This window comes from Prionailurus bengalensis, chromosome B4 (genome assembly GCF_016509475.1).
Source record: "Prionailurus bengalensis isolate Pbe53 chromosome B4, Fcat_Pben_1.1_paternal_pri, whole genome shotgun sequence".
In the NCBI taxonomy this organism is placed as follows: domain Eukaryota; kingdom Metazoa; phylum Chordata; class Mammalia; order Carnivora; family Felidae; genus Prionailurus; species Prionailurus bengalensis.
In genome coordinates this window covers 53,810,452-53,830,199 of record NC_057358.1, presented here as the reverse complement: position 1 = coordinate 53,830,199, position 19,748 = coordinate 53,810,452, and the positions used below count along the sequence as shown (strand labels likewise).

Sequence of the window (19,748 nt, the reverse complement as noted above, 5' to 3'; positions counted from 1 at the left end):
GAGCTAAGCAAAGGAGGTAAGCCTCACTAATCTAGGGTAATTTATTCCGTGGATATCTCCCTCAAAATTCCTAGACCTGTTTCTTCTTAGAAGACTGAAAGAGCATTGTCAGAGGAATTTGGAAAAGTAAAGTGACATGTGTTTACTAGTGACTACTGTTCTTCACCCTAAGGTTTATCTCCCTTCCTTCTTCTTGAGCTGTTGGGGTTGACATCAGCAAGGGTCTGTTGTTTAGTCTCCCTGCTGTTGCATTATCAAAAAGAGGTAATCACCAGGACCCTTGGGTGGATCAGTTGGTTAAGCAATCGACTCTTGATTTTGGCTCAGGTCATCATCTCGCTGTTTGTAAGATCAAGCCCCATATTGGACTCTGTGCTGACAGCAAGGAGTCTGCTTGATATGCTCTCTCTCCCTCTCTCTTTGCCACCCCCCTTCTCTCTGCCCCTCCCCTGCTCATGCTGTCTCTCTCTCTCTCAAAATGAATAAATGAACATTATAAAATTAAAAGAAAAAAATAATTTAAAAAGGGTAACCATCAAAACCAGAGACATATGACCTTAGGACAAAATAGTGAGAATGTAAGGAAGATAAAGCTCTTCAAAAGTAAGAAAAGAAAAAAAAAATGCCTGGGATGTAGACATAAGTAGTAGATGTTTTTAGAACATACGTCAAAGGAGTTTAAAGCAAGCATAATAAATACACAAAATGGATGAGGAAAAATATTAGCAAAATGAAGGCAAAATAAAATAACAAAAAGAATAAGTGGAAAAGATGATATATGGAAAGTATAATACTTTAAAATAATATTTGAGATAAAAATAAGGATGATTTGGAAAACCAAATTGAGGATCTCATTCATAAAGAACTTAACTAAATAATAAATGCCTTAAAAGGGAAAAGGAATACAGAGGAGAGGAGGAATATTTAAAGAAACAATTTAACTTTACCAATATTCAGCAAAGATGAAAAACTTTAGGTTGAAAGGGACAAGAGAATATCCGAAAAGGGTGATAAGGAAGAACCCATGCATGTATATGAGAAAACTAGGCACAGTGGATTGAAATTTAAGAATATTAACAGTAAAGAAAAATTTGAAGTCTTCCAGGAGAGATAGCACATCGCTTTTAAATAGCAAGAGTGGGTATAAAAACAAATAAACAAATAAAAAAAAACCCAAAACCACAAAACAGATGCAAAGAATAATATTTTTTTAAGCACTGAAATAAAAGAACACTGAACCTAGAATTTTACATTTGTCCAAATGGCCAATCAACTATAAAGATAAATGTTCTTAAGCATATAAGTTTTCAAAAAATTTGGCACATACAGACCCACATTGGAAACAGTATAGAAAGAGGTGCCTGGGTGGCTTGGTTAGTTAAGCATCAACTTCAACTCAGGTCATGATCTCAGAGTTCATGAGTTTGAGCCCCACATCAGGTTCTGTGCTGGCAGCTCAGAGCTTGAAGCTTGCTTCAGATTCTATGCCTCTCTCTCTCCCCCATTCACTCTGTCTCTCTTTCAAAAATAAATAAACATTATAAAAAAGAAAAAAGAAAAAAATTTGGGAAGATTTCCTTAAATAAAAGGAGAACCAGAACCAGGAGATGATGCATGAATTTGTAAAATAAGGTGGATAAATTTACATGGTAAATTTTGTTATTGTATTTAGAAAAATAAGACCAAAAACAGGAAAGGAGGAAAAATAGTTATGATATCTAAAAATTAAAATTTTAGATTTAAGATCCAAAGAGTATCAGTATGATAGAGGATAAGGAGACACATCAAAGGATAGGGAACATGCCTTTGGGTTTGCATTGTTATGGAAAAAGATAATATATCAATTAAAAAGTATAAGAAAACATTAAAAGGAGCATATAAATTAGGATAAATTGGTATAAGCTAATATAAACATTCCAAATATATCAACACATACAATACATGTAAATGGACACAAATATTTTAGTTTTGCTTTTTAAAAACAATATCCAACTGTTCCCTTTTAATAAAAGATGCCCCTAAATCATGAGGAAATTCTGATCATAGTAAAGAGAGAGAAGGCACAGTTACTAAATAAAAACTCTCTTAGCCATAATAATATTAGCCAAAGTAGACTTAAATAAACATTATCAGGGATAGAGGAGGTTTCTATATATTAATATAGGTATATATCTACTTAGAAGGTAAAACAGTTAAGGGGTGCCTGGCTGGCTCAGTCAGTTGAGCATCTGACTCTTGGTTTGAGCTCAGGTCATGATCCCAAGGTCATGGGATCAAGCCCCTGTTGGGCTCCACGCTGAGCATAATACCTGCTTAAGATCCAATCTCTCTCTCTCTCTCTGCCCGTCTCCCTTGCTTATGCTCTCTCTAAATAGAAGAAAGAATGAGGAGGAGGAGGAGGAAGAGGAGGAGGAGGAGGAGGAGGAGGAGAAGGAGGAGTGAGGAGGAGAAACAGTTAAAAAATAATGTACTTCATAGCTCCCAAACATATAAACAAAAATCAATAAGGGGATACATCAGCAAGATAGTGAAGTAGATTTTCACAGAAAAATTCCCTTTGTGAGAAATCCAGAAACAAGTTGAACAGCTTCTGCACACATGGAAAATGTGAAACCAGATTCACAGAAGCTGCTTGGGAAATTTAGGATACCCTCTCACCAGAGTCCTTGCACTGACATAGCACCATATGATCAGGATGAGATCCCTAGCCCCGAGCCTCTCCCAGGTGAGAAAGAAAGTTGACTTATACATTCAGCATTCCATTTTTTTCCAAGGGTTTTTTTTTCTAGAGGACTGGCTTCTGTGTTACCAGTCTTAGAGCTCTGATAGATCCAGAATAGTCTAGCCACTGTGGAGGAGAACAGAGATAGCAGTAAGGACTGGTAGACACAATAGATCCTCTTCCCTGCTCAGCACAGTGTAAGCATGTAAGAACAAATCCCCAGTTCTCAGCTTCTCAAAGGTAAAATTGGTAGAGGACCCCAGAAACTGGCTGAGCTTATTAGTGGGGGTCTTCACTTTGTGAAGCCAGTATCTGAAGACTAGGAGATATGACTGCTTTGTCTAATATACAGTCAACACAGAGAATCAATGAAAGTGAAGAATCCAGCAAAAATGTTCCAAACAAAGGAGCAAGATAAATCTCCAGAAACTGACCAAAATGAAATAGAGTTTGGTCATTCACTGACAGTGAATGCAAATAACTCATGAAGATGCTCACTGAGGTCAAGAAAACAATGTATGAGCAAAGTGAGAATTTCAACATTCTTGGAGATAGAAACTATAATAAAATGTCAAACAGAAATCATAAAGCTGAAGAATACACTAACCAAACTAAAATATTCATGACAAGCATTCAGTATAAGACTAGATCAAGCAGAAGAAAGGATCAGCAAACTTGAAGATAGGTCTTTGGAAGCAATTCAGTCCGAATAATAAAAATAGAGAAGAATGAAAAGGAGCAAAGAAAGCTTAAGAGACTTAGAGGGCACCATCTAGCAGAACAATATACATATATGTATGAAAGTCTCAGAAGGAGAAGAGAGAGAAAAAAGACCAGAAAGCTTATTCAAAGAAATAATAAAAACTTCCCAAACTGGGGAAGGACACAACATCCAGATTTAGGAAGGCCAAAAAACACAAATAAGTTAATTTCAAAGAAATTCACACCAAGACACATGATAATCGAGTTGTCAAAAGTCAACAATAAAGAGAGAATTTTTAAAGAATCAAGAGAAAAGCAACTTGTTACATACAAGGGAACCCCAAAAAGATGAATATCAGATTTTATGAGGACCTTGAAGGCCAGAGGGAATGGGACAAAATGTTTAAAGTGCAGAAAGAAAAAAAAAAAAACCCTGCCAACTAAGAATACTATACCTGGCAAAACTCTCCTTCAAAAGTGCAGGAGAGATAAAGACTTTCCCAGACAAAAACTGAAGGAGTTTATCAAGACTAGACCTCCCTTACAAGAAATGCTCAAGAGAATTCTTTTAGTTGAAACTAAATTATGCGAAGCAGCAACAGGATAGCATAAGAAAATATGAAACTGTAAGGTATGTACATTAACAAATACAGAACACCGTATTACTATAATTATTACTATAATAGTGGTGAATAAATTCACTGATAATTCTAATATAGAAGAGACAAAAATATTTTTAAATAACTGTAACTAAAATATTTAAAAGGTACACAATATAAATAGATGCAAAATGTGACAACAATAGCATAAAGTAGGTGAGGGAGTTAAAATGTTGAGTTTTTGTGTGCTATTAAACATAAGTTGTTATCAGTTTAACATAATGGTATAACTATAGATATTTTATGTAAACACCAATTTAACCACACACACACACACACACACACACACACACACACACACAATTCCTATAGAATTTACACAAAAGAAAAAGAGAGGGGCACCTGGGTGGCTCAGTCGATTAAGTGTCCTACTCCCGATTTCAGCTCAGGTCACGATCTCACGGTTCTTGGGTTTGAGACCCATGTTGGGTTCTGCACTGCTAGTGTGGAAGATTCTCCCTCTTTCCCTTTCTCTTTGACCCTCCCCCACTTGTGCATGCTCTCAAAACAAATGAACTTTTAAAAAAGAGAGAGAAAGGAATCAAAGCATATCAATTTTAAAAAATAACAAAACACAAGGAAAGACAAGACTGAAAAAAACAGATAAAAGAACTATAGGCATACCTCATTATATTGAGCTTTCACTTCATTGTGCTTTGCAGATGTTGTGCATTTTACAAATGGAAGGTTTGTGGCAAGCAAGTTTATTAGCATCATTTTTCCATCAGCATTTTCTCACTTCATGTTTCTGTGTCACATTTGGATAATTCTTGCAATATTTCAAACTTTTTTTTATTATTACTATATTTAATAAGGTGATCTGTGATCAGTGACCTTTGATATTATTATTGTAACATTGTTTCAAGCTTGTTAACACAGCATCCATTCTGCAGCCCATGGATCAAGGAGTAATTTCTACTTTCAAGTCTTACTATTTACCAAATACATTTCGTAAGGCTAGAGCTGCCATAGATAGTCATTCTTTTGATGGATCTAGGCAAAGTTAATTGAAAACCTCTGGAAACGATTCACCATTCTGATGCCATTAGAAATACTCATGATTCATGGGAAGGAGTCAAAATATCAATATTAACAGGAGTATAGATAAAGTTGATTTCAACCATCTTGGATGACTTTGAGGGTTTAAGACTTCAGGAGAAAGTAATTGCAGATGTAGTAGAAATAGCAAGAGAACTGGACTGGGAAGTGGAGCCTGAAGGTTTGACTGAATTGTTGTAATCTCCTGATCAAACTTTAATGGAAGAGGAGTTGCTTCTTGTGGATAAACAAAGAAAGTTAGTTTCTTTAGATGGAATCTACTCCTGGTGAAGATGCTATGAAGATTGTTGAAATGACAAAGAACAATTTAGAATATTACATCAACTTAGCTGATAAAGCAGGAACAGGGTTTGAGAGGATTAACTCCGATTCTGAAAGAAGTTCTACTGTGGGTGAAATGCTATCAAACAACATTTCATGCTACAGAGAAATTGCAAAAGGAAGAGTCAATCAATGTAGCAAACTTTGCTGTGTCTTATTTTAAGAAGTTGCCACAGCACGGGGCACCTGGGTGGCTCACTCAGCTAAGCATCTGACTCTTGATTTCAGCTCAGGTCATGATCCCACAGTTCGTGAGTTCGAACCCTACTGGGGCTGTCAGCACAGAGCCTGGTTGGTATTCTCTCTCCCCACCACCCCTCTTTCCCTGCCCCTCCCCCTGCTCATTCTCTCTCAGCCACTTTCTCTCTCTCTCTCTCTCAAAATAAATACATGAGCATTTTTAAAAAAGGAATTGCCATAGCTGTCCCAACCTTTAGTAACTACCACCCTGATCTTTCAACAGCCATGAACTTTGGGGCAAGACCCTCCACCAGCAAAAAGATTATAAATTTCTGGTTAACATTTTTTAGCAATAAAGTATTTTTTTAGTTAATGTATGTACATTATTGTGTTTTTTTGACATAACACTATTGCACACTTAAACTACATTGTAGTGTAAACCTAACTTGTGTGCACTAAGAAACCAAAAAAATCACTTGGCTCCCTTTACTGTGATTGCTGCTTTATTGGGGTGGTCTGGAACCAAAGCCTAAATATCTCTGACGTATACTTGTATAAGACTAACAGAAAACAATACTTTAGCAATAGTAAATCATTTCTATCAATAATTACTTTAAATGTAAATGGATTAAACTCCCCAAACAAAAGACATAAAGTGGCTGAATGTATAAAAAAGAGAAACAAGACTCCACTCTGCCCTGTTTACAAGAAACTCACTTTAGATTTAAGGACACATATAGGCTCAAAGTCAAGTGATGGAAGAAGCGATTTCACGCAATTGGTAACCAAAGGAGAACAGGAATGGTTGCACTGATGGCAGGCAAAATAGAATTTAAATAAAAATGTCACAAGAAGCACAAAAAGACATTATATAATGATAAAGGTGTCAAATGACCAGGAAGATATAACTATTATATATATATATATATATATATATATATATATGTATTTATATATATTATTATATATAATACACACACACACATATATATACACATACATATATATATCTCCAACATCAGAATGCCTAAATATATAAAGCAAACATTGACAAAACAGAACAGAAACATATACAATACAGCAGGAAAATATATGGCAATACAGTAATAGTAGGAGCCTTTAATACCTCATTTTAGATAATGGATAGAACATCTGGATAGAAGATTAGTAAAGAAATAGAGAACTTGAATGATACTATAAACCAAATGAACCTGAACAACATATATAGGACATTCTACCTAACAACAACAAAATATACATTTGTGTTAAGTGTACACATATCTTTTTCCAAGATATATCACGTTAGGTCATAAAAATCCTTAACAAATTAAAGATTGAAAACATATAGAGTATCTTTTCCCCCCACAATAAAGCTAGAAATCGACAGCAGAAAGAAAATTGGAAAATCACAAATATGTGAAATTAAACAACACGTTCTCAAATAAAAATGGGTCAAAGAAGAATTCAAACAAAAAATTGAAAATACCTCAAAACAAACAAAAACGAAAACACAATGTACCAAAAATTATGGAATGCAGCAAAAGTAGTATTGAGAGACGTTCATAGTGATAAGCACCCAAGTTAAAAGAAGGAGGAAAGACCTCAAATAAACCATCTAACTTCACATGTCAATGAGCTAGAAAAAGAACAAACTAAGACCAAAGTTAGCAGAAGGATGGAAATAACAAAAGGTAGAACAGGAATAATAAATAACATAAGAAAACAATAGGAAAAATCAGTAAGTTGGTTATTTTAAAAGAGTAAAAAATTGACAAACCCTTAGATTAAGGAAAAAAGCACACTCAAATAAATAAAATCAGAAATGATAAAAAAATACATTATAATTGATGCCATAGAAATAAAAAGGATCTTTAGAAACTAATATGAAAAGGTATACACCAACAAACTGGGTAACTTAAAGGATATGAATAAATTACTAGAAACATACAATGTACCAAAGCTAAATATATAAATATATTAAATATATAAGTATATTAAACATATATAATATACAAACAGTGCATATATATATATACACACACACACACACACACATATATAAATATAAATAAATAAGTACATACACAAACTATATATTTTTTTTCACAAGTTTTGGAGATTAGAACCTAGACATCTTTCTTTGAGGGCTGTTATTCTGCCTATCTATGAATATATTATGTAACATGGAAAGGAGGTATTAAGGTTGCAAATGTAATTAAACTTGTTAATCAGATGACCTTAAAGAGATTATCCTAAATTATCCTGGTTAACCCAATGGGATCACAAAGGTCTTTTAAATGTGGAAGAGAGAGGCCTAACAGTCAGTGTTCATGTGATGCAGTGTGAGAATTACTTGACTGACCATGAGCTTTCCATATGAAAGAGAGCCTAGCCACAAACTTTGGGCAGCCTCTAGAAGCTGGAAAAGGCAAGGAAGTGGCTTTTCCCCCTAGAGATTCCAGAAACGAACACAGCCCTGCTAACACCTTGATTTTAGTACATTGTGACTCATTTCAGACTTCTGAACGTCAGGACTTTAAGATTATGAGAGAACTCTAACACATTTATTTTTTTGAGCCATTAAGGGCATATGTATGCACACACACATACACATATGTGTGTTTGTGTGTTAGTGTCAGGTGGTGATAATGCTTTGAAAAAAATAAATCTGGGGCGCCTGGGTGGCGCAGTCGGTTAAGCGTCCGACTTCAGCCAGGTCACGATCTCGCAGTCCGTGAGTTCGAGCCCCGCGTCAGGCTCTGGGCTGATGGCTCGGAGCCTGGAGCCTGTTTCCGATTCTGTGTCTCCCTCTCTCTCTGCCCCTCCCCCGTTCATGCTCTGTCTCTCTCTGTCCCAAAAATAAATAAAAACGTTGAAAAAAAATTAAAAAAAAAAAAAAAAGAAAAAATAAATCTTATCAAAGTGTTATGAATAACTAAGGGTATTTTATACAGGGTGGTCAAGGATGAGGTAATGTTTAAATAGAAATGTGAATAAAATGAAGGAGCAAGGTATCTGGAAATAGAACGTTCGGATGGGAAAACAAGTGCAAACTTCTCCAAGTCAGAAGTTTGCTCAGCATTTTTGATAAATAGCAAAAAGGCTAATAAGGCTAAAGGCTAATGTGAAAAGTGAGAGGAAACACAGGATATGAATACCACTAATGATTACATAAGGGATGGTTATTCTGGTTATTTTTGGAGGGTGAGTAGGAATGAAGGCAAAGAGGGGGGACCTTTACTTTTGTCCTATTATATATGGGTTTTGATGATGATGCATTACTATTTCTTGTCTTGAAATTTTATTGTAGCATAAAAGTATAAGAAATCTGAAACACAGAAATATCAAGTGTAAAGATGAAGAATATATATATATATATATATATATATATATGATGATGAAAATATACATGATGTGGTTGGTTTAGTCCAAAAATTAAGGAAAAGGGGGATGAAAGAATCAAATTATGTTGTTTTTATTTTTAAAAACCTATTATCTATTTGCACTTTTATACATCTCTGAGTTTGTATATACATGCCAATAATAACATGTGTAAATGTGTGTGCCCATGCACATAAACAAGTGTAAGAATCCTATGGTTGCCTGATACTGAAAATAGTTGGTCTGAAGGTGAATATTTGAAAATATAAAATGAGGAAGATGATTAAATAGCCTACTTATAAATCCCTACCTACCAGAACATCGTAAGGGGTCTAATATTATGGAAAGCTATAGTTACTTCAGAAATGTGGAATAGAATTGGGAGCATGGGATTTGGAATCAGACTGCCTAAGTTCAGACCGTGGCTCCACCACTTACCAGCTTTGGGACTGAGAAGTATTCATTTGCCCTCTCTGTATCTAAGTTTTTTCATCTGTAAAAGAGAGATAATAGCATCTGGCTGATGGAATTTTGGTAAGGAATAAACCTACTAAAAGAAATATAACACTAGAACAGGGTCTGGCATATAATATGTGCTCAATAAATGTTAACTTCTATTGTTATTATTGCTCTCTGGTCTAGATTATTAGACTGCAATTAATATACATTATACACACAAACTTTCTAACTTCTAGCTCCTCTCCAAATATGCTGCAAGGGACTGTTCTAGCAATTTTAATTGTTTCAGCCAGATTGTTGTCACTTTACTATGCATATGCAAATGAAATTACTGTAACCCTTAATGTTAAAAAGAAGCAGAGAGATTGTTTTTTTTTTTTTTTTTTCATTGGATATCCTTTCCTGATTTGTCAAAGATTAGTTGGCCATACTTTTCTGGGTCTAATTCTGAAGTCTCTATTCTATTCCATTGGTCTACGTGTCTGTTTCTGTGCCAATACCATGCTCTCTTGATGATTACAGCTTTGTAGAAGAGGCTAAAGTCTGGGATTGTGATGCCTCCTGCTTTGGTCTTCTTCAAAATTACTTTGGCTATTTGGGGTCTTTTGTGGTTCCATACAAATTTTAGGATTGCTTGTTCTAGCTTTGAGAGGAATGCTGGTGCAATTTTGATTGGGATTGCATTGCATGTATAGATAGCTTTGGGTAGTATTGACATTTTAACAATATTTATTCTTCCAATCCATGAGCATAGAATGTTTTTCCATTTCTTTATATCTTCTTCAATTTCCTTCATAAGCTTTCTATAGTTTTCAACATACTTTAACAAATGGTGCTGGGAGAACTGGACAGCAACATGCATAAGAATGAAACTAGACCACTTTCTTACACCATTCACAAAAATAAACTCAAAATGGATAAAAGACCTGAATGTGAGACAGGAAACCATCAAAACCCTAGAGGAGAAAGCAGGAAAAAAACCTCTCTGACCTCAGCCGCAGCAATTTCTTACTTGACACATTCCCAAAGGCAAGGGAATTAAAAGCAAAAATGAACTATTGGGACCTCATCAAGATAAAAAGCTTCTGCATTGCAAAGGAAATAATCAACAAAACTAAAAGGCAACCAACGGAATGGGAAAAGATTTTGCAAATGACATATCGGACAAAGGGCTAGTATCCAAAATCTATAAAGAGCTCACCAAACTCCACACCCAAAAAACAAATAATCTAGTGAAGAAATGGGCAGAAAACATGAATAGACACTTCTCTAAAAAAGACATCCAGATGGCCAACAGGCACATGAAAAGATGCTCAACATAGCTTCTCATCAGGGAAATACAAATCAAAACCACACTCAGATACCACTTCACACCAGTCAGAGTGGCTAAAATGAACAAATCAGGAGACTATAGATGCTGGCGAGGATGTGGAGAAATGGGAACTCTCTTGCACTGTTTGTGAGAATGCAAACTGGTGCAGCCGCCCTGGAAAACAGTGTGGAGGTTCCTCAAAAAATTAAAAATAGATCTACCCTATGACCCAGCAATAGCACTGCTAGGAATTTACCCAAGGGATACAGGAGTGCTGATGCATAAGGGCACTTGTACCCCAATGTTTATGGCAGCACTTTCAACAATAGCCAAATTACAGAAAGAGCCTAAATGTCCATCAACTGATGAATGGATAAAGAAATTGTGGTTATATACACAATGGAGTACTATGTGACAATGAGAAAGAATGAAATAATCGCCTTTTGTAGCAATGTGGATAGAACTGGAGAGTGTTATGCTCAGTGAAATAAGACATACAAAGAAAGACAGATACCATATGCCTTCACTCTTATGTGGATCCTGAGAAACTTAACAGAAGATCATCGGGGAGGGGAAAAACAAACAAAAAAAAGGTTAGAGAAGGGGGAGCCAAACCATAAGAGACTCTTAAATCCTGAGAATAAACTGAGGGTTGATGGGGGGTGGGAGGGAGAGTAGGGTGGGTGATGGGTATTGAGGAGGGCACCTGTTGGGATGAGCACTGGTGGTATATGGAAACCAATTTGACAATAAATTTCATATTAAAAAATAAAAATAAAAATAAATAAAAAGCAGAAACAGCCCAGCACACCGTATTACCCTTAGACTTACATTTACCACTACCTTTTACCTGTGACTGCTGTTCAAATATTTCATCAGAACAGACTTTATCAGTAATATCTGAAAACAAACAAAACATGTTCTCTGGACAAAGTTAAAAGGGGCCTTACATAACATTATTGCAATTGAGTCTGACTTCTGTAGTCCTTATTCAGCAATTAAGACTACATCTGTGAGTAAAAAAAAAAACAAAAAAACAAAAACAAAAAAAAAATCAAAATATTGATAAAAGGCAGCCATGATTATTATTATTTTTTTTATTTCTTCAAAACTTCTCTACAGGAGTTTAAAGGCTTTGACGTGGGTTTAAAGGTTTTTGATTTACAAGCTAGATGAATTTAGGCAAACTTCTCAATTTTCCTCAATCTTTGTTTCTTCAACACTGTGCTCAGGGAGTACTTTATTCTATGAAAATCCCAATACAGTCTACCATTTAATGTCTCATAGTTTTAAGACAAAATCAAAACACAAGAGTATTATTTTCAGTAACTTGCATGTGAAAAAATTAAATGACTGTCCTAAGTTAGTAGTTAGTAACTAGGTGTTTGGACGTCTTTCGATTATTACTACAAATCTCTTTTCCATCATACTCTGTTATTTAAATTATTAGAATGAAAAATGCCTTTCTCTAAAAGAAAAAAAATTAATAGGTCAAGACCGCAAAGTGATTCACAAGACTAAATAATCCATTGCTTATAAGTCAATTCTAAGAATATATTTATATATTATTCATTATATAGTGACTTATTTTAATGACATCTATAAATATCTTTTGGTCCATCAAGTACCAAAGAGAAGATTTCTAAATCAAAAGACTTCTAAATTTTTAACATTAACAAACTCTTAGCCAGTGGTGGTATCACTAAGAAATTCCTTTTTTCAGATTTAAAGACTCATTTAAATCATGATATAGATCATTCTATTAATATTTTAGTGTATGCTTTCATTAAAAATGCTAATTTGAAATGAAATATTCTTTTTAAAAACTGGCTGTGGTTTTTTAAAAAAAATTCCCCCTTCACTTGTTTTAATTTGGAAACATGAAATTCTTTCTACCCTGAATCCATTGCAGCATCTAGTTTCCCTTTTCTCTGAAGGTGTTGTCTCTGCTGTCTTTTTCAAATGTTGATTTGGGTCCATCATTGAGTGTTTTCAATTGTAGTTGATGCTTGGTTTGAAACGACCACCTATTCAGGGAGAAAAAGGATAACTTATTTCACTTTGACAATATATAATTCAGAAATATGCTGTAAGGCTGACATTAATCAATAGATAAACCCACTAATACTCATTCGGGGTCTTCAATGTCCAGAGCACTAGGCAAATGCTAGACACCAAAGGAAGGGGGAAACACATGCACACACAGAGTCTTAATTTCCAGGGATTACAATTTGTTTGGGAAGATAAATTTCTGAAAATAATTTGAAACAACAAATGAATAGTATAGATCATACACTAGATGAGATCAAAAATTTAAAGTACTGAAAGAAAAATTTAAGTGTTTCACATATCTCCATTATAAAATTTAGGTAGGCAAATATATATTTAATTCATCTTTATAGTTTTACAAAGGGTCAAACTGTGCCTTGTACATAGTAGACAGTCAAAATGGGTAGACAGAAAAATAATGTAAGGAATTGTAATTAGAGTGACCTAAGAAGGTTTCATGGAAGAGATACCTCAGGAACCAGGTATGAAATGCAGGTCGAGTTTGGACTTGTTAAAGAGTACCTCTCAGAGAGACTCTGGCCATGCTTGACCTTACCACTATCACAACCCTACTTTATTTTTATTTTGTTCATTTGCTTTTGAAGATAAAATGTATGCAGTTGCATGTATGTAAAATATATGTATTTGAAAGTACAAAATATCAAAAAGACGTATATTAAAGAATCTTTCTGTAGCCCTTGTCTACCCAACATCCAGTCTCTTATTCTGAGGACTAATTTAACCAGTTCTCAGTGAATATTATCCAGAAATGTGATATGCATTTTTAATTAAATACATAACAGCTTCCTTTTTTAACACAGATGGTGGCATACCGTTAACACTGCTCTCTACCTTTTTATGCTACTTTATAGTAATGACTTTTTTCAGTTTCTTTATGGTTGTAGTTATCTTATTGTCCATAATATATCTAGTTACATGTTGATAAACATTTAGTGTCTAAATATTTCATACTAGAAAATTTTTTTAAAAAATTTTAACGATTAATTTGTGAGACAGCGAGAGATAGGGCATGAACGGGGGAGGGTCAGAGAGAGAGAGACACACACAGAATCTGAAACAGGCTCCAGGGTCTGAGCTGTCAGCACAGAGCCCCACGCGGGGCTCGAAATCACAGACCGCGAGATCATGACCTGAGCTGAAGTCGGACGCTTAACCGACTGAGCCACCCAGGCGCCCCTAGAAAATTTTTTTAATATGTCATTTTATTTATGTGTAAGATAAATTCTTATGAATTTTGAGGTCAAAATGCAAGATAAATTATAATTTTGTAAATTGTTAAACCTCTATTTTAATTTTAATTTTTTGAGTTTTTATTTAAATTCCAGTCAGCACAGTGTAATAATTAGTTTCAGGTGTAATACATAGTGATTTAATAATTCCATACAACACCCATTGCTCATCATAAGTATACTTCTTAATCCCCATCACCTATTTAACCCATTTCCCCCCGCCCATCTCCCCTCTGGTAACCATCAGTTTGTTCTCTATAGTTAAAAAATCTGTTTCTGGGTTTCTCTCTCTCTCTCTCTCTCTTTGCTCATTTGCTTTGTTTCTTAAATTCTCCATATAAGTAAAATCATATGGTATGTATCTTTCTCTGATTGACTTATTTTATTAAGCCTCTACTTTAAAGACTAGTAAAATGAGTCAACTTGTTCCTTAGATTTGCTCTTTTATATGGAACAGTGAGTTCTTCGCTGAGGTTTAGAAAATGTATTCTTGTTTATACATATCTGCATAATACATACTTATGTATCTAAGATATTTATATATAGAAACACACATAAGCATAGATATATGATAATTAATAGGGCTATAATTATACAATATATTTAAAATATGTCATATGTGCAGTTGATTCTTATTATTTGCAGTACTTGTATTCTATAAAGTTGATGCAAACAGCAAGACCTGAACATTGTTCCTAATAGAGGGTTAGATGTCCGTGTATCTCTGGCCACATCATTTTCATCAACCAATCAATTTATAACCTTGTTTCATGTGTGCTTCTGTTTAAAGATATCTTATTTAATGTATATTGTTGATCCATTAATTTTAAGTTTGTGGCCAATAGCACTGTCTTGCTCATGCCTGAGGGATGCCTATGTAACTCATATATTCTTTCCATCATGTGCATCACGTCCTTCTTGCACTTAGGAACACTGGCCCACACTTCAGCACTATACTTGGGAGCTGTTTAAACAGCAAAATCATAAAAAAAATGCACAAAAGTGAAAAATTATGGCTCTAAATAAACTGTGAAAAGAACACTTGTTTAGAACATGAGAGCTAAAAAAAGAAGGCAGAGCCACATTTGTCTGACCTCAGCTGGGACCGTGTGTTTTGGATAACTCAGATTTTTTGCCACTCTGGACAAGTTTATGGATGACCATAAAGAACATTAGTATTGATTTTGGGGTTACAAATAAATTTTAGTGAGAAGGCAAGTTCCCAAATACTGAATCCATGAATAATGAGGATCAACTATGTATTTTATTAATTTATTCAATCAGGATTTATTGAGTCCTTATATTCTAAAGACAATGAATATATATAATGCCAATTTAATAGATAATGTATAACTGTAGAAGTGATAAATAGCTGAAGATATTATCATGTGTATGTAAACATATGCATCAATGCAAAAACCCACGTCTATGTACATCTAAGTAAATCCTAGTTATTCCACTTTTTTTGCATGTGCTCCAAACATGCCTATACCTTTTCAGTTACTAAGTGGAGAAGAATGAGGAAGAAATCAGTAGTTAGGGACCCCAAAGTCATAACCAGCCCTTTGATAAATTTCCTGTTATATTTTTCATGAATACCTTCTTCTGTATCTTTCCCCAGAATTTAAATGGTTAGGAAGTCATTTTTTCCACTTAAATCTATTACTGAAAATCTCTTTGAATGATTTATGAGGTGTATATACACCCTATAGCTTTAGTTCTGTTTGTTGTGCTTTGTTTTTTGGCTACTGAACAAGTATTCTTTTTCTTTTTTCTTTTTCTTTAATTGTTTTTTTAGAGAGAGCGAGTGAGCAGGGGAGGGGAAGAGAGGCAGAGAGAATCTCAAGCAGGCTCCCCAGTGACCCTGAGATCCTGACCTGAGCCAAAATCAAGTGCTGGACACTTAACCAACTGAGTCACCCAGGAGCCCTGTGAACAAGTATTCTTTATTGCAGTCTTGCCCTGTTTATTGCATTTGATTAAATTATGATTTCTTATTTTATTTCTATCATATCCATCTTCAGAGTCTTTCAGAGGTCCCCTGTATCATACAGAATAAAATTCACACTTCCTATTTGAGATTCTTTACAAACTAAACCCAGCCCTTGTTTTCAGTCTCATTTCCCAACACATCCATTAGCACCTACAGCCATATGGAACCAAGTGTCTCTAGAATGCTCTGCCCTATGTTTCTTCTTAACCTGTAATGTTCTTCCTCATCTTTTCATGGTAATTCTGCCCCAAATCACTCTTGTTAGATATTTTCCCAGTTACTCCCAATTGAAAAAAACCTTTCTCACACTGCTGCTTATAACTTGTAACACAGTCATTACTTTTCCCTGTTATTTCTACAACTTTCTCAGATAGATTACAATTCCATACCTCTCTCCTAGATACCAAGAAAAAATAGCAAAAAAGTGGGAAATGTAGGACTTCCCCCCCTCATGTCTGAGAAAGACTGAATTGTAATAGGTAACCTCAAAGTAATAACGGAGTTGGAGTATCAATTTAGGTTTGACTCTTACCACCACACTTTTTACTTCATCATGGCATTTTAAACCTGATTGGAGAATATAACTTACTTTTCTCTGGACACTTTTTTTTCCCCATCAGGGCCCCAAACAACTGACATTTAAATACACTTTGGGGACACAATATGTTTCTAAGACAACACCACAGGCATTCAGACACAGCACTGCCATTCTTTCTTCAACAGAACAGCCCAGTTCTGCCTCATTTGATTGGGCTGGAGTGGAGGGCAGAATCTCACTAGCCTCTCCTTACCTGTGTCAAGCTTTTACTGTTAGAGAGATCATAAAAAAGCAGTGCAAGCCAGGTGACCCAGTCTCTACTGTATACCTATGGAACCGAGGAGGAAAAAAAGAGAAAACAAATTTATTAACTTTTTAGACCTTTTATGAAGGATTTTCTTCATTTTCTACCTCACTTTTGCAGTCACAATGGTCTATTAAGAGTAGCCACCTTCCTGAATTGGAGAAGGGAACTAATATTTATTGAATTCTTAGTTTATGCCAGGAACCATGCTGGGAAAATTTTTTTTCTCATTTGATCAGAGACAAAATTATCTAGAAAACTTCTTTCTTTGTCCTCACCTTGAGTCAAATGAGTTGAAACAGGAACGTAGAGGTGGGTAAGTGACTTTGAGACATGTCCCATTTTTTTATGTTTGCCAACTAACTCTCCACCCTATATTATCCAGTTAATATGGGATAAAAAAAAGTAGGGAAGGAATACATCTAATTATTCCATATAGTCAGTGCAAATAAATGCCTTGTAGTATATTTTGAGAAGGTAAACAGAGATCCGTTTTTTTTAACTTGAAGTTTCACTTATCTAGAAAGTAATGGTAACAGGGTTTCAAAATTTATTTTTAAATTATGAATGTCTTATTTTCTACATTTTAACTTTCAGAGCATAGAAACCTGAGGCTCATCTATCTCCAGAAGTCATATTTAATAAATTTTATAGGCTTACATATAAGTGTGCTGAAGACAAAGCATAAAACATGTAATATTTATCATGTTCATCAAAACATTTTTTTCCCTTGAAATCCGTGGCAGTTTCTCACATAGAAGGAACACTGAAATTAGAGGTTCTCAAAGGTTCTTACCTGGACTTAGATCCTACACCAGTAGCAAGGAGTCCATCCCTTTATCTGTTGTTAAAATCTCTCTTTAAATAGTGAGTTGGCTTTTTTTTTTTATCAGTTCAGTGATGATTAACCATATTATTAGGTCATTGTCCTAAGTAAGCAGAAGAAAATTAATTATTCTAAGAGCCTGCTCCAGACTTCTACATTTTAAAAGTTATATATTTTGTGATCTCCGTCTATTAATTACCAATGTTGTGGTTGGACCCATTCGGGTGGTTTTTATTATGATTTCAAGATGCCTCTCAGCAATAAACCATCAGGGAACTTTGGAAAAATACAGGTTTATTTCTTATAGGACTGGGGATTTACACAACACACATGGGAGCAAACAGCAAGGTCATAGGTAGAGGGAGAGAGCGCAGAGCCTGGGGTTCTGCTTTTATTCAAGATGCTCCTCAGCAATAAGCATCAGGGAACTTTGAAAAACTACAGGTTTATTTCTTATAGGATCTGGGATTTACACAGCACACGTGGAGGCAAACAGCAAGGTCATAGGTAGAGAGAGAGAGTGCAATGCCTGGGGTTCTGCTTTTATTGGGGGTGAAGGTTGAGGCCTAGGGTTTTACCAAATCACTCTTATTGGTGAATTTAAAACATAAGAGTGAAAATGTAAAGCTCAGGAAAAGTAAAAGAAAAGTGACCCCAAATGGTCAGTTTTTGAAATCAACCAAGATCTCTAAAACAAAGATGCCTCAAAGGTGGAGGATGGGGGATGGCTCTTTATCTGTTCTGTGGCTGGCAGCTGTTTATTTGAGATAGCTCTCTTTGACGTGTCTGCCTCTTTGAAATGGATGCTTTGGCAATCAGAGCTTAACCTAGGCACTTGTGTTACAGAAAAGGAAAAAAAATGTCAGATTTTACACTACATTACATTAATTTCTCAGAATTTATAAATTATTTTTATGTAAAAGTTTAATTATTAAACTTCATTTCTGAGAATAACTTATATTTGCTTGAGTTGGTTGCATAATATTTTTTCTTTAAAAATACAAACATAGATTATCTAAGATATTTAGAACTAGAAAAGAATTCAAGGCAGTTTTTTAAATGTGTCTACTGGTTCCTTTAGCATTTAAGATAAAACATACTCTTTTGCTTGATACTTTGGTACAGTTCTAATACAGGGTCAATGAATACTGCATACATACACACACACACACACACATATATATATATAGCTATTAGAGAACACCATATATATATGTGTATATATATATGTATATATGTATATATATGTGTATATATATGTATATATGTATATATATATGCTTGTATGTATACGTGCACACACACACATGCATATATAGCAATGTGAGACTGCATATATGAAAACATTACCCCTTAATCACTTCTATAAGACAATTACTGGAACAGCTGCAGCAATATGTATTTAAATTCTGTATCTCAGTTATTTGATACATTAGCTCTGTCCATGTTTATTTTTAGAAGCATTGGAATCACAGGAGGAACCAGAGATTGTGGAGGGATAGAAGAGTTGGGAGACCCCCAATTTTCCAAGTAAGGGGAACTGAGAAATGTAGAACTGGGACAAAGGAAATTAAGATCTGGTTTTCCAGATAGCCCTCTGCTGAGTCAGAATCTATAGTAGTCCAGGCCCACCCCTCCACCCAACAATCTCCCCACTTGGAAATTTTGATTCCATTTATGAAAGTTTTTTTTTTTTTAATAAGCACTTCATTTAATATTTATGTATCTCTAGATTTTGAGAACCACTAGAGCAGACCTAGAGAATACTTTCAGGACATTATGGACTTCCCTATTATTCAGAGTGGAAATAAGTTTAGGGGCTTCTACGGTAGTGATTTCCTCTTCAAATTTCCATTCTACCAAGGGGGAATGAAGGTAAAATAGTACAAATTAAGAACCATCCTAATCCCTAAACTAAGGCCTTCTGGTGAAATCCTGGAGTGTTTTCATAGGTCAAAGAGCGTCTTCTGTGCTCTTCCTTCCGTATGACTGT

The 19,748-nt window shown here is 34.9% G+C and overlaps 1 protein-coding gene across 2 annotated transcripts in view; it reads right to left on the bottom strand.

The window, feature by feature from the left end:
- Nucleotides 1-19,748, bottom strand: part of LOC122474016 (solute carrier organic anion transporter family member 1B3-like) — an 80,197-nt gene that overhangs the window by 52,539 nt on the left and 7,910 nt on the right. Inside the window, exons 2-4 of one of the 2 annotated variants that reach the window (XM_043564951.1) lie at nucleotides 17,726-17,858; nucleotides 16,879-16,953; nucleotides 12,692-12,822 (exon numbers count right to left, since the gene is read on the bottom strand). In XM_043564951.1, the coding sequence (XP_043420886.1) occupies nucleotides 12,692-12,778 (87 nt within the window). In that variant the 5' untranslated portion in view covers nucleotides 12,779-12,822; nucleotides 16,879-16,953; nucleotides 17,726-17,858. The remainder of the gene's footprint in view (nucleotides 1-12,691; nucleotides 12,823-16,878; nucleotides 16,954-17,725; nucleotides 17,859-19,748) is intronic. The other variant, XM_043564952.1, reaches the window with a different exon arrangement.